We start from the raw sequence: 14,067 nt of genomic DNA on the forward strand, positions 1-14,067 counted from the left end.
TCATAATTTTCAAAGGAATTAGGTAGAGTTGGTCATAATGGTTAGCTATGCAGGTGGCCAACTCATGCACATGCTTCTGATTCCTAATTTTTCTATTTTGTCACTATTATTGCAAAACTTTTTCTAAAGGCAATTACACTTAATGCTGGAAAAAGATTCAGATATAAAAATTATTTTTTACTTTCATGTGATACGAGTTGAGCTTAATGAAGCAGTGAGGATATTGTCTCTATGTTAAGAGTTCGGAAAAGGGTTGGAGCCATATGTAAGCAATCTTACATTGTAATTTTGTAGGTCCAATAATTACTCTAGATGGATCAAACTATTAAAAAAATACAAAAGAAAGATAGAGTCAAATAAACTAATAGACTGATAATTAACTAAATAAATATAAATAGGTGTAAATTCTGACATCACCACATAAAACTTAAGTAACATGAAAATAACAGAACTAGCAGACTAATTTACTAATTTGGAATTGAGGTTTAGTAGTTGTTGTTGATTTCCGCCTTCAGGGGCAGAGGTAGAGCATATAACATATAGGTTCAGTAGAACTCAGTACTTTTGGTCTACCTTTTATCTATGCTAAAAAATCATTAAAAATTTAATCTAAAATCCAGTTTCATACTAAAAGCCGTGTACTAGGATTTAGAACCAATTATAAAGTTCAAATTCTGACTCTGCCTATGAGTCTCGAGACTGTTACTTCCTCCTTGACATTGAGTACTCCTGGAAAATATAAACTATCCAAACATGTTAACACCATGGCATTGTTGGAATCTTTGAATACTGTAACAAATTGTTTGGTTTTAGGATAATAGATGAAAAGATGTTGATTCCATTGCCCATGAAAGAGAATTTCATCATTTTCACTACACCACAAAAGCTTTTTATCTTTTACAAACTTTATGCAAATATTGGGCAAGTTGCACATGTTCATTAATAATTTCCATCCATCTTGTTCCATAATCCATATGTCCAATTCTCTATCGTTATATGTTCCGCCATATAAACATAAGCGACCTTTCAAAGAATTCAATCTAAAGAAACCATTCACACCTACAAATTCTAGTACCGAAAGGTTTTTCACTTCATCTGACTCCGCGTCAAAGTATATGATTGTAGAAGTTTTACTATCTGCATATTGTTCGATTAAACACAAATTCAAAGACCAAAATACACAATCTCCCGTGCTAAAGATCCCTTGAGAGCAATAGTCGTATTGGACAAGGGAGACTTGTTTTCTTGTTCCAACAATTCTTATTCGAAGATTAGACAACATAAAACGAGCTACATATCAGTATAACCTTATAGTCGTCAACATCCAAATCATAGCACAATCCACAAGCTTTTGGACATCCATCTTCGTTGTTCAAATAAGGACATGAATCAAGAATTTGATATTTTCTAGTAGATGGATTCCACAAAACATACTTTTTGTAGGAATTATCGGCTTTTATAAGTACCAAGCCATCACATGAGCACAAAATTTCAGCAAATTGAAATCTTTTTAGAGGAAATGTTTGCTCTTCCATCAAACTTAATTGGGAAGAACGACTAATTTTCATGTCCTCAACTCGAAATGCCCAGCAATTCTTTGTATTATGAGCTTTTCGCGGCCCAATGCTTTGGATTGATCATGATGAGCTTTCTTGAATTCTCGTTCAAATAATATAGCATTCCATGATTTAGAAACAGATTGAAAACGTAACAATGATTCAACCGAAAGCCTAGTTAATATAATAAATATAATCTCAAATGGAAGATTAATGGATGTATCACCTTCCATGTCTAGCCTCTTTTGTGCTTTCTTCTTTGACATAATTATAACGTCTTTTATCGTTTGTAGTAGAGGGGAAAAAGTTTTTATATATTAGGGTTTAATATTTTATTCTATTTCTCTCTGGAATAGGGAAAAAAAAGTGAAGGTAATTAAAGAAGAAAAATAGTCTTTTTAAAGAAAAAGGATTCTTCAAAATATTATCTTATATTTGCTTATGGGATAAGATATCCGTACACTTTATATTGTTGTTCTTTTCTCTTTCCTATCATCTTTTGTGACAATAAGGGGCGGAGCCAGGGTTTTGAGTTGTCAACATTAATGGCGAATAATTGGATACCTACTAGAGGTTGGAGATTTAACCCGAGTGATAATAACGTACTTGATATTCTGGAAAATTATGAAACTGGGCGGGCAAACTCACCTCAAGCTACATTCAATTTTGCAGATTTGTATGGCGATATAATAAACCCATCGGCATTGTTTGCTGGTGCAGCCGGAGATCCTTCAAATCCAACAATCAAATACTTTGTGACTACTACGAAGGAAAAAATATCAATATCATCACTGGGGTTGTCTTGGAAAAAAGATAACCAACTTATAGGCATTATTAATGAAGCTACGGGCGAAAACAAAGGTTTCAAGAGGTGCATCAAGTTGTTTCAGAAGGGTAAGGGTTCAAATGATCTCGTCTGGATAATCACGGAGTACTCGTTGAATTCGAATACACCAGGAGTTGATGAAGATTTAAAAAATGAAGTCGTATGCCGAGTAAGGAGTATTCCCATTAACAATCCTAAGGTACCAATTTAAAGGTTTTTGATTTGGTTCAATTATCCCTAATCCCAATGAATCTTACAAGAATATAGGATTTCATATTGAAATTTTCCAGATTCTATATATGAGTGAAAGCTATGTTTCGACAAATAGGTCTTTGCTTTCTGGATTCAAGCTATATAAACTTTGACTTATATTTTTGAAATATAACTTATTTCATTATATTGACTTGTGGATCGGATGAGAGGGCTCTCGAAAAGCAAAAAAAAGTTCATGTAAACTGAAACAAAGGGAATACTTTTTCAAGATACTAAGATTGCACCTTCAATGGGAGAAAGATTAATTCTTGAAAGTAGTAAGAAATGACTTAAATTTGGTTCAACTATTCTCTTTCTTAGATTGCTATGTTCTATTTTTCAAGTTACTTTTGTCTCATTAAAAATAATTAATCAGGGAAAAGACTCAAATATGTCATCGAACTTTGAGAAAAGGCTCATTTATATCATTCGTTAAAAATTTGGTTCATTTATGCTATTGTCGTTTGAGAAAAAGCTCATCCATGCCATTATTTTTCAACTTCTATTTTGCAAAACCATTTTTTAACTAAATAAGACCCCAAACAACTTTCAACCCTTTTCAATTAAGATTTTTGATCAAATGTACTGATTTTGCTTCTTCTTCCTCAAGAACAGGAAGAGCACATGAAGAATATCAATTCTTCACGAAATCACCTCAAATTTCGGCCACATCATTAATATTTTTTTTTCAAAGCCAAAATTCTAAAAGCATTTGTTGAGTTAAAAAAAAACACCCATAGTAGGAAAAAAAATTCCAAAAAAATGGAAATCAGCCCCAAAATTTTGAAAATCTACTTTGATTTGTGTTTTTATTGTTGTTTTTTGACACTAGATCTTTGTTCCTTAGTTTTTTGAGTCTATATTCAAAATTTCAAGTGGTTTGGAGTTGTGGAGAAAATTTTACCATTAAAGAATGTTGAAGTTTTGAAACTTTGAAGAAATTTCAAGTGGTCTTGTTGAATTAGGTTGAATTCGAGCTCAAAAGATATTGAGTTTTGGTATTTAACTCGAAGGTAAGCTACACTTGAAATTGAGGTGATTTCGTGAAGAATTGTAGAAGTTGAAAATTTGAGAGTTCTTGATGTTTTTCATGTGTTCTTGAGGAAGAAAATGCAAAAAGAGTACATCTGATCCAAAACCCCAATTATAAAGTGTTAAAAGTTGTTGGGGGTCTTGGAGCAAAATTGGAATTAAAAAATAATGACATGATAATACATTTCTCAAATGAAAATGACATAAATAAACCAAACTTTTAACGGAGGACATAAATGAACTTTTTATCAAAATTCAATGGCATATTTGAGCCTTTTTACTTAATTAAATGTGCTAAAATGGATATTACTTCTAATTTTATTTATTATTAAAGACAAGTTACATTGAGATTAATTGTATTGTGATTAGTTATGTTGGATTATTTATTCTGGAATAGGTTATTCCAAGATTAGTAATTAGTATCGGATAAAGATCCAAGGATTAAAAGCTTTACAATTTGGTTCAATTATTCTCTTTACAGGCCCAGGCCCAACATCAGAAAGAAGCCCAAGCCCAGCAACAACAAGAGGAGGAAGATGAAGCTGACATTGACTTACAACTAAAGTTGTGATTTTGTAGCATAAGATAAGATTTTTGATATATACATACTTGATAACAAAGATATCATATTGTAATCAAAAATCAAACGAGTTTTTTCATTACCATAATTTTGTCATATGCCTTTAGATAAAGTAATATTGTTTAAGCGATAATTTCAAGTATTTATTATTGATCAGATTCTCTAAAATAATATATTTTTTAAGAATTCGATATAAGTATTCGTACAATAATATTTTTTAAAATATCGAAGCAACATAGTTTAATAATATCGACTTGATAACCTATAATAAGTAGCTTGTCATAACATGTTAATTATCCTTTTTCAGTATTTTACAAAAGAATTAGGTAGAATTGGATAATGGTTTGTTATGCAGGTGGCCAACTCATGCTAAATAACTGACCCCACAATTATTTATTGGCTAATTAAAAAAAAAACTTAAAAGAAAGTTTATGATTGGTACAAAATGCACATTGCGTATAAAATATTAGAATTCAACATTATTTTATACAATGTTTGGTTACTTTTTCTTTTCTCATGAAAATACCTGCAGAATTATGTGAAAAATTATGGATTATTTTATTGAGAATATAATATAAAATACGAAAGCGACTATTAGTAATGCACAAATTAAACAAGTATAACAGCTTTTTTCTCTTATTTCGTATAAAAAGTAATTTATACTTAGTTTTTACGAGTCTTGAGAATGGAGACGCTTTACTAAAGAGCGTTTTATCTTCAAAGTAAAAAATTTCAACATGAATTTAAATTAGTCGACTTTCAAAGCGTGTGCCAAATCAAGTGAGAAAAAATGCAAGTCAACTTTTTTTTTCTGTTGACTATTCCAATACTAAGGCAGTTGAATCAGAATTCTCAAGTATTGACAATGATGATTCATAGCCTGGGAGTTCAATGCTGTGAGTAACTCGAGGGCAAAAAGCGAATTCAACATTTAAATTTGATGCGTTCAATCTTTGACATAGTATAAAAGTATCCAATACAAACCAATTGACCCATAATATGTGTTTGAATATACATAACTATTACTTAATTATAGTTAATTAACATATATTTTCACTTCATTAATTACTCCACTATAGTAATAAGTGTAAACACCTTGTGCGGATAAAAATTTAACCTTTTTAGATTCTTATCATCAGAGGTGGATCTATGTAGTTGGAAGGGGGTGTCACACCACCCATGATTTCGGTTGAAAATTTGTATATACATGTATATTTGTATATATATTTATAAAAAAGGTATAAATATTATACATGACACCCTTAGAAATAATGAGTCTTGTGGTGCCAGTGGTTACTACTTGTAACTAAAATCTTAATCGAACCAACAAAACAAGTCTAAATTTTGTATGCAAATTTGCTAATAAATCTTAAGTATTATCTTACTCTATACTAGAGATTTTGTCATAAGTTACTGTTCAAAGTAGCGTGACACCCATAGATTCAAAATCCTGGATCCGCCTCTGCTTATCATTGAACTTGTTTTCCACTTAGAAATTATGAGTTCTAAACATTATATTTATTGAAATTTTATAGATTTTTTCTTTTATGTTTCGTGTCAAAAATATTGGATTCAGATGAATCCGGAGGCAGCAAACAATTAGGTCACGGCAAGCAAAGCCAGCAAAACTATTAGAAAAATTAGACCAAAAAAAAAAGTTTGTTAAGGTAGTTGAACTTCATTCACCTACATTTCCCTCTATAAATTCCCCTATTTACTTCTCCCCACCAATTAAACCATTCAAATTTTCTAATTACAAGCATATCATAAGAATAACTACTCAAAAAAAAAAAAAAGCTTTATATTAGTTACTATGGCTTTTTATTACTCTGTTTCTTTCCTTTCTTGCATTATTGTTTTAGCAATTTTGCCTATTAATGCCCAAATTGTGACATCTCCATGTACAGCAACAATGCTGACTAGTTTTACTCCTTGTTTGAACTTCTTGGCTAACGGCAATGGAACGGCTGCACCATCTGCTGGCTGCTGCAATGCACTAAGAACAATGATGGGCAATGGCTCTGCTTGTCTTTGTGTTATTGCAACTGGTGGCATTCCCTTTCAGATTCCTATTAATCCTAATACAACCATGTCTCTTCCTCGAGCTTGTAACATGGCTCGCGTTCCCCTCCAATGCAAAGGTAAGAGACTTTTATGGTAGTAGTAACATAGGTCGAGGTGGATTTAGGATTTGAACATTGTGTGTTTGAGTTTGGGATTCTTATTATTTGTACTTGTTTAATAAAAACTTTACAATGTAATATAGAGTCGAAAGCAAAAATTATTGGGTTCAGATGAACGTGTATGAGTTATTAGCTTGATCAGCCTCTGAATAGGAACACATCAAATGTTCATAGTTATGTTGGAGGAACTCGAAGTTTGAGCCATTAGACTCCTCTTATCATAAAGGGTAGCTTAGTAGACTAAATTTCAGCTTTGCCAAGAATCTGGGGAAGGGTTGGACCACATTGGTTCTTATGTATGCAATCTAAGCTTATACATTTCTGCAAAAAGTTGTTGCTGCGATTTGAACTCGTGACCTGTTTGGTTAGACAGTGGCAACATTTATGAATTATGATTGTGCCAAAGCTATCCTTCATTTCTCTTATTACAGAGCTAACCTGTTGCACTAAGCTTCCGCTATGCACGATGTTTAGAAAAGGGTCGGACCATATTAGGTCATATGTATGCAATATAAGCAAGAGACTATTCCCATGACTTGAACCCGTGACCTCCCAATCACTCATAAGCAACTTTTACCGTTATCCCAAGGCACCCCGTCATTTATCACAAATAAGAAAATTTAAGAACATATTTTTTTCATTCTTATTGGTAACTAACACCCTTTGTGGTTCTCTTGGTTGCAGCCTCCACTCCACCTGCAGCAGCTCCAGGTATATATTAGCACCTATTACATATAATCATTTTTCTTATTAATGTCCATATTTCAAGATTTTATCATCTAAAATTTCCATGAAATTGATGTGAATTTATTACTGTTTTTCAAATAGGTCCTGCTGGAACAGAGGCTCCAAGTGCTTCACCAACATTAGCTCCTAGTCCTTCTCCTAGTCCTAAAGGTATTACTTTTAATAGTATCACTGTGTGGGACCATAAGTCCCCTATAATTATTCTAATAATCACATATCCGATTTGACTTATGGACGAATATATAAGTGTACGTTTCATGTTTGTTTGGAAGGTCAATCCATTCACTCGTCTTGATAATATTTTTTTAGTTGATAAATCGACTAATTAAACTCATGTCTCTATAATCAATTTGATCCCTCGTTTGGGTAAACAAATAAAAACTTTGTTGCTCAAATTCTCCAAAAATGTTGTCATACTATTGTCAGATTCTCCAAAATGCACTAATTTTGAAGGATCTAAAATACTCAATTTCAAAGTGAGTATATATTAGATATCCTTCAAAAGTTATTCTTTTTTAGATGATCCGACAAGATTGGGGCAACATTTTCTGAGAGTCCAAAGAAAATAGCTATATAGTGTTATAGAATAATAAGATGGTTAGAGATCATGTAGTTTTTCAACCTAATCATTCTTTTGACTTCGCAAAAGTTTTTATTTATCAATATACCATATCATTTGCGTACACATCAGTTCCTTCAAAAGTTATTTAACTTTTTAAGGATCCGACACGACTATGTTAGTTATTTAATTCATTATCAATTTAATTTGCACAGGTACGACTGATTTCAAGCCAATGTCACCAGCTTTGGCACCACAAGCTGATGTAGTTCCTACTGTAACTCCAATATCTCCATCGGCGACGAATTCCGGCCGCCGTCAAAACCCAAATACACCATCAGCTGCCCCTTCTGTTGGCTATGGTTTTTCACCATTGGCCCTCATTGCTGCATTTGGTGCAATTGCTTTTATGTTGTATTAGTTTGAAGTTAGAAAGTACTAAAGATAGTGAATTTGTTGAGGATGTTTGTGGCATTTATTTTGAGATTTGTACTATTTTGTTATACAACTATTCTTTGATGTAATATAGAATCTTGAAATTTTCATGTATTTGTTGTTGTATTACCTTTTCATTACTCCTTTGTTTTACTTCATTTGAGCCGAGGGTCTTTCGGAAACAACCTCTCATCCACGAGGTAAATGTCAAGTCTGCGTACACTTTACCCTCCTCAGACTCTGCTTTGTGAATTTCACTGGATATAGTGTTGTTTTGTTGTATTAGTACTAGGGATTCCTGTGAAATTTTTAAAATTTATAAAATTTTCACGGGGTACCCGATTTCGACACACTATTTTTTAATTTGTACCCAATTATTTAGGATATTTTGCATTTCTACTAACTTTGAAACGAACTTCAAATATACGGTGTTTGAAATTCCATGCCTAATATCTAATTGAGATTGAATTGTGCAACAAGACCAAGAGAATTTTCCTTACACTTTCTGAATGAGTTTGACTTCACTTAGTCTATATGAAGGTTTCATGTGAAATATTTGTACAACATGACTAGCTAGAAAGTGCTTAAAGCACCAAATGTATGATATGAGTAGGTCATAAGCATGCAAAAACACTCATGACTACAAAGCATAAATATACACTATTTTCTTACAAATTCATTATCCTAATTGAAAACTTGTTGATGGCAATGAACACTCTAAAATTCACTTGGGCTTTTGCATATCTTCTTATTATTAATTTTACATTATTCCCAATTGCAACATGTCATTTGCCACAATGTTCATTTGAGGGGATAAACTTGGATAAATGTATGGATCCAGAAAAAAATCAAGTTTCTTTTGATTCTTGTTGCAATGCACTCAATCAAATAATTCAAGCAGGATATTATTGCTTGTGTGCAATATTAGGCTCTTCTAGTCCTCTTATAACAAACTCACTTGTGCTTCCTTTTTCTAATTGCTTCATTTCAATACCTCCATTGACACATTGTCAAGGTAATTATTTAATAAGTTCTCTTGATTACAATTTTTCTTTGAATTCTATGCTTAATACTCCCTTTGTTCTGATTTACGTAACGTAATTTGACTCAATATGGAGTTTAAAATGAAATTAAAATGTGGTTATAAGATTTCTAAAACTTATAACTTTAAACATGTCATAATATTTGTATGCAATGGCAAAGCCAAAAATTTATAAAAAGGATTTTAAAAGGACAACATAATGTCATACTCAGGATTTGAACTCATAATAGAAAGTAATTTTTGAATCTAAACTAGAAATTGAGGAAAAAAAACTATTTTTTTCTCTATTTGCAAATTACAATTTCCCGGCAAAGGGGATTCAATTGAACCTCCCTTAATCCTACCAAGCTCTGCCCTATTGTTTATGTGGCTTAAAACTTTTGGAACTTGTGCTTAAACATCAGCTTTCAAAAGTCTATATAGTCGCACAAATGTTATGACATGTTTAATAACACAAGATTTAAAAGTATTTCTTTCTTTATTGAATTCCGTGTCCAATCAAACTATGTCACATAAGTTTTAACGAAGCAGTATCATATGATACATTTTGTAGAAAGATATCTAATTTTGGTGCTAATTTTTTTATATTTACTTTTTTTTTGTAGCACCTAAAGCAAAGGTTAGTCCAGTACAAGAAATGAAGCCACCACCAAGTAGACCAATACCAATTTTTTTGCTTCCAAAGTCACCAAATGAGCCACCACCATTAGCACTACCATCAGTGCCAAAGGACTTGATGTTGCCATTGCCACCAAACATGGATGATATTCCAGTTCTGAATTCAGCTAGACATGATAATGTTACAATTTATTCACTTATTCCAGAATTTAAAAATACTATGGATGGATATTTAACATCATTAGGTGGAGATAACAAGAAAACTTTGTTGTATGGTAAAGTTCTCCTTTTGCTCATAGTGACAACATTATATGTAATGCTTATGATATGATGATTGCATGTTTTCCAAATAATGGAACTCGTAATTTTGAATTTGCTTATACTATGTTCAAATTACTAATAGATAAAATCTAGACATGTAAATAAAGAAAAAGAAAAATTCGTTTATTTTGTTTTCAATTATTAATTTTCAATAAGAAAAGAGAGGATTTGTTGAATGCCAAATATTCAATTTCACTAATAAGATATGAAGACCAACTTCTCATTTGAAATTGCACATAAAAGATTATTTATTCTCAGAGAGGTTTAAGGAAAATTTTGAGAAAACATCAATGATTACTAACCTATTTGTCCATGAAAAAAAGCTAAGCAAAGTCGGTCACACATATTCCAAAAAATTTATGTACTAATACACATAAAAAATTGAAATAATCTCAAATTTTTATTTCGTGACACATAAACTCCCAAAAAAGGGCATCCACCTTTTGAGTTAAAAACGTGTAGTTAAAAACACAGATAATCCTAATGATGGTCCTAAAAAATTTAGGTCAAAAAAGTGGCATGATTTATGTAGACACTATGGAAATGGTTTACTAGGTCATTACGGATGATCCTAAAAAAAATTGAGTCAAACATAGTCATTCAGTAATTTCCCAAAAGATTCATGGACTAAAAAATACGAAAAATTACGAAAAAACCTAAATTCCTATTCGTGACTCCTATACGCTAAAAAAAGTGGAGTGGTTCCTATAAAAGCTATGAATATCATCATTAGGTAATTACGGATGGTCCTACAAAATTTGGAGTCAAAAACTTCTGGACAATCATATTTATATAATATTCATAGGCTAATACACATGAAAAAATGATAAAAACTCTGACTTCTTGTTTCATGACCTATAAATGTTAAAAAGGTGGTGTGGATCTTATAGAAGGTATACCATTTACTAGGTAATTACGGATGGTCCTACAAAATTAATAGTCGAAAAGTACTGAACATTTATATTTACAATATATTCATAGGCTGCGTACAATAGACCCTTGTGGTCGGGCCCTTCCCCGGACCCTGCGCATAGCGGGAGCTTAAGTGCACCGGGCTGCCCTTTTTTTATTTTGTGACCACTGAACGCTAAAAAAAGTAGCGTAGATCCTATAGAAGCTATGAATATCATTCACTAGGTAATTACGGATGGTCCTACAAAATTTGAAGACAAAAAGTTTCGAACAAGCATATTTATGAAATATTAATAGGCTAATACTCATGAAAAACTGAGAAAAATACTAGATTTCTATTTCTTGATCTCTAAACAATAAAAAAGACGTGGATTTCTATAAAAACCAATAAATGCTATGAATATGCAATGGATTGTGCTGAGGCTATACGTACTGCTCCCAAAAATACTTACGGAGGGTCCCATAAAGGTTTCACAAAAAAATTGACCGAAAGTCATATCACCAAAAAATTAATGGGTTAACAAAAGGGAAAAAAAAGAGAAAATCAACTAATTCAGCTTGAGTGACCCCGAAATGCAATAAACATGTCGTGGATCGTGCCGAGGCTACACGTAGTGCTCCACGAGGTACTTATGGAGGTTACCATAAAGGTTTCACAAAACTATTGACCTAGATCCACATCACCAAAAAATTAATGGGCTAACACACACGAAAAACAATGAGAAAATTGCCTAATTCAACTTTAGAAGCCCTTAAATGATATAAATATATTGTGGATCGTACCGAGACTACACGTACTACTCCTCTGGGGACTTCCGTAGGGTCCCATAAAAGTTTCACAAAAAAATTGACCAAAAATCATATCACCAAAAAAAATCATAGCTAACACACACGAAAAAAAATGAGAAAATCACTTAATTCCGCTTAAGTGGCCCCCTAAATGCTATAAATAAGTCGTGGATCATGTCGATGCTACACATCTCTCCCGGGTAGTTATCTATACGTACTGCTCCCCCTGCTACTTACCGAGCGTCTCATAAAGGTTTCACAAATATTGACAGAAAGATTTATCACAAAAAAAATCATGGGCTAACAAATATGAAAAACTGAGAAAATCATCTAGTTACTGTTGAATGGCTCCTAAAAACTATATAAATGGCGCAAATCATGCCGAGACTATACGTAATATTCCCCCAGGTCATTTACAAATTGTTTTGTAAATTATTTGCAAAATATTAACCGAAATCATATCATCAAAAAATTCATGGGCTAAACACATGAAAAAAATGAGAAAAATCGCCTAATTCCGCTTGAGTGGCCCCTAAATACTATAAATATGTCGTGGATCATGTCGAAGGTACATGTACTGCTCCCCCAGGTACTTACGGAGGGTCCAAAAAAGGTTTTGCAAAAAAGTTAACCAAAAGTCATACCACCAAAAAATTCATGGCTAAAAATATGTCGAGGATTGTGTCAAGGCTACACATACTACTCATCCAGGTACATACGGAGGGTCCCATAAAGTTTTAGCAAAAAACTGAACGAAAGTCATATCACCAAAAAAATTAATAGGCTAACACACGGAAAAAATGAGAAAATGTTTAATTTCACTTGAGTGGCCCCTAAATGCTATGTATATGCAGTGGATTGTGCCGAGGCTATACGTACAGCTTCCATGGATACTTACAGAGGGCCCCATAAGGTTTCACAAAAAAAATTGACTGAAAGTCATATTACAAAAAAATTCATGGGCTAATTAATACACACGAAAAAAAAGAAGAGAAAATAGCCTAATTTTGTTTGAGTGGGCCCTAAATGCTATAAATACAATGTGGATCATTTTGAGGCTACACGTATTGCTCCCTCAAGTACGTACAGAAGGTTCCATATAGGTTTCCCGAAAAAATTAACCGAAAACTATATCATCAAAAAATTAATGGGCTAACACTCATGAAAAAAATGAGAAAATCATCTAATTTAGATTGAGTAAACCCTAAATTCTATAAATAGAATGGGGATTGTGTTGAAGCTAGACGTATTGCTCCTTCGGATACTTACGAAGAGTCCCACAAAGGTTTTTCAAAAAAAAATAACGAAAGTTATATAACCAAAAATTTATGAACTAGCACCAATGAAAAAATGAAAAAATCGTTTAATTTCGCTTGAGTGGTCCTAAATGCTATAAATATGTCGTTGATTATGCCGAGGGTACACGTACTGCTTCCTCGGGTACTTAGAGAAGGTCTCATAAAGGTTTCGTAAAAACATTGACCATAAATCATATCACCAAAAAATTAATGGGCTTACAGATTCACACGAAAAAAATAAGAAAATCGCTTAATTCTGCTTAAGTGGCCTCTAAATGCTATAAATATGTCATGGATTGTGCCGAGCTATAGGTACTGATCCCCCGGGTACTTATGGAGGGTAGCATAAAGGTTTCGCAAAAAATTAACATAAAGCCAAATCACGAAAAAAATCATTGGCTAAGACACACTAATAAAATTTCAAAATCGCCTAATTCCACTTGATTAGCCTCTAAATGCTAGAAATTTTAACGTTGATCGTGCTGAAACTACACGTACTGCTCCTTCGAATACTTATTGAGGGTCTCATAAAGGTTTCGCAAGAAAATTGATCGAAAGTTATATCATCAAAAAATTAATAATCTAACACGTACGAAACAATGAGAAAATCGCCTGATTCCATTTGAATGGCCCCTAAATGTTATCAATATGTCATGAATCGTGTTAAAGCTGCATATACTGCTCCCCCGGATACTTACAGAGGGTTCCATAAAGGTTTTGCAAAATAAATTGACTGAAATTCATATCATCATAAATTTCATGGGTTAACATATAAAAATAAATGTCTAATTCTGCTTGAGTGGCCCTAAATGCTGTAAATATGCCGTGGATCATGTCGAGAAAACACATATTGCTCTCCGGGTATGTACGAAAGGTCCCATAAAGGTTTCACAAAAATAACTGACCGAAATCCATAT

The 14,067-nt window shown here is 32.6% G+C and overlaps 3 protein-coding genes across 3 annotated transcripts; all 3 read left to right on the forward strand.

Moving 5' to 3' along the window:
• The first annotated feature begins 1,979 nt into the window (after positions 1–1,979).
• On the forward strand, positions 1,980–4,237 carry LOC129894907 (uncharacterized). Its single transcript, XM_055970506.1, has 3 exons — positions 1,980–2,129; positions 2,229–2,581; positions 4,148–4,237. Exons 1-3 carry the CDS (start codon positions 2,102–2,104, stop codon positions 4,235–4,237), a joined length of 471 nt encoding a protein of 156 aa, XP_055826481.1. The 5' UTR covers positions 1,980–2,101.
• Positions 4,238–5,995: 1,758 nt separating this feature from the next.
• Positions 5,996–8,278, forward strand: LOC129895261 (non-specific lipid transfer protein GPI-anchored 20-like). The gene is made up of 4 exons (XM_055970943.1): positions 5,996–6,387; positions 7,114–7,140; positions 7,258–7,326; positions 7,951–8,278. Exons 1-4 carry the CDS (start codon positions 6,060–6,062, stop codon positions 8,154–8,156), a joined length of 630 nt encoding a protein of 209 aa, XP_055826918.1. The 5' UTR covers positions 5,996–6,059; the 3' UTR covers positions 8,157–8,278.
• Positions 8,279–8,836: 558 nt separating this feature from the next.
• Positions 8,837–10,210, forward strand: LOC129896219 (uncharacterized). The gene is made up of 2 exons (XM_055972076.1): positions 8,837–9,185; positions 9,818–10,210. The coding sequence occupies exons 1-2, from the start codon at positions 8,873–8,875 to the stop codon at positions 10,159–10,161; spliced, it is 657 nt and encodes a 218-aa protein (XP_055828051.1). The 5' UTR covers positions 8,837–8,872; the 3' UTR covers positions 10,162–10,210.
• The last annotated feature ends 3,857 nt before the right edge of the window (positions 10,211–14,067 follow it).

The sequence above is a fragment of the Solanum dulcamara genome, chromosome 7 (assembly GCF_947179165.1).
Source record: "Solanum dulcamara chromosome 7, daSolDulc1.2, whole genome shotgun sequence".
Lineage (NCBI taxonomy): Eukaryota > Viridiplantae > Streptophyta > Magnoliopsida > Solanales > Solanaceae > Solanum > Solanum dulcamara.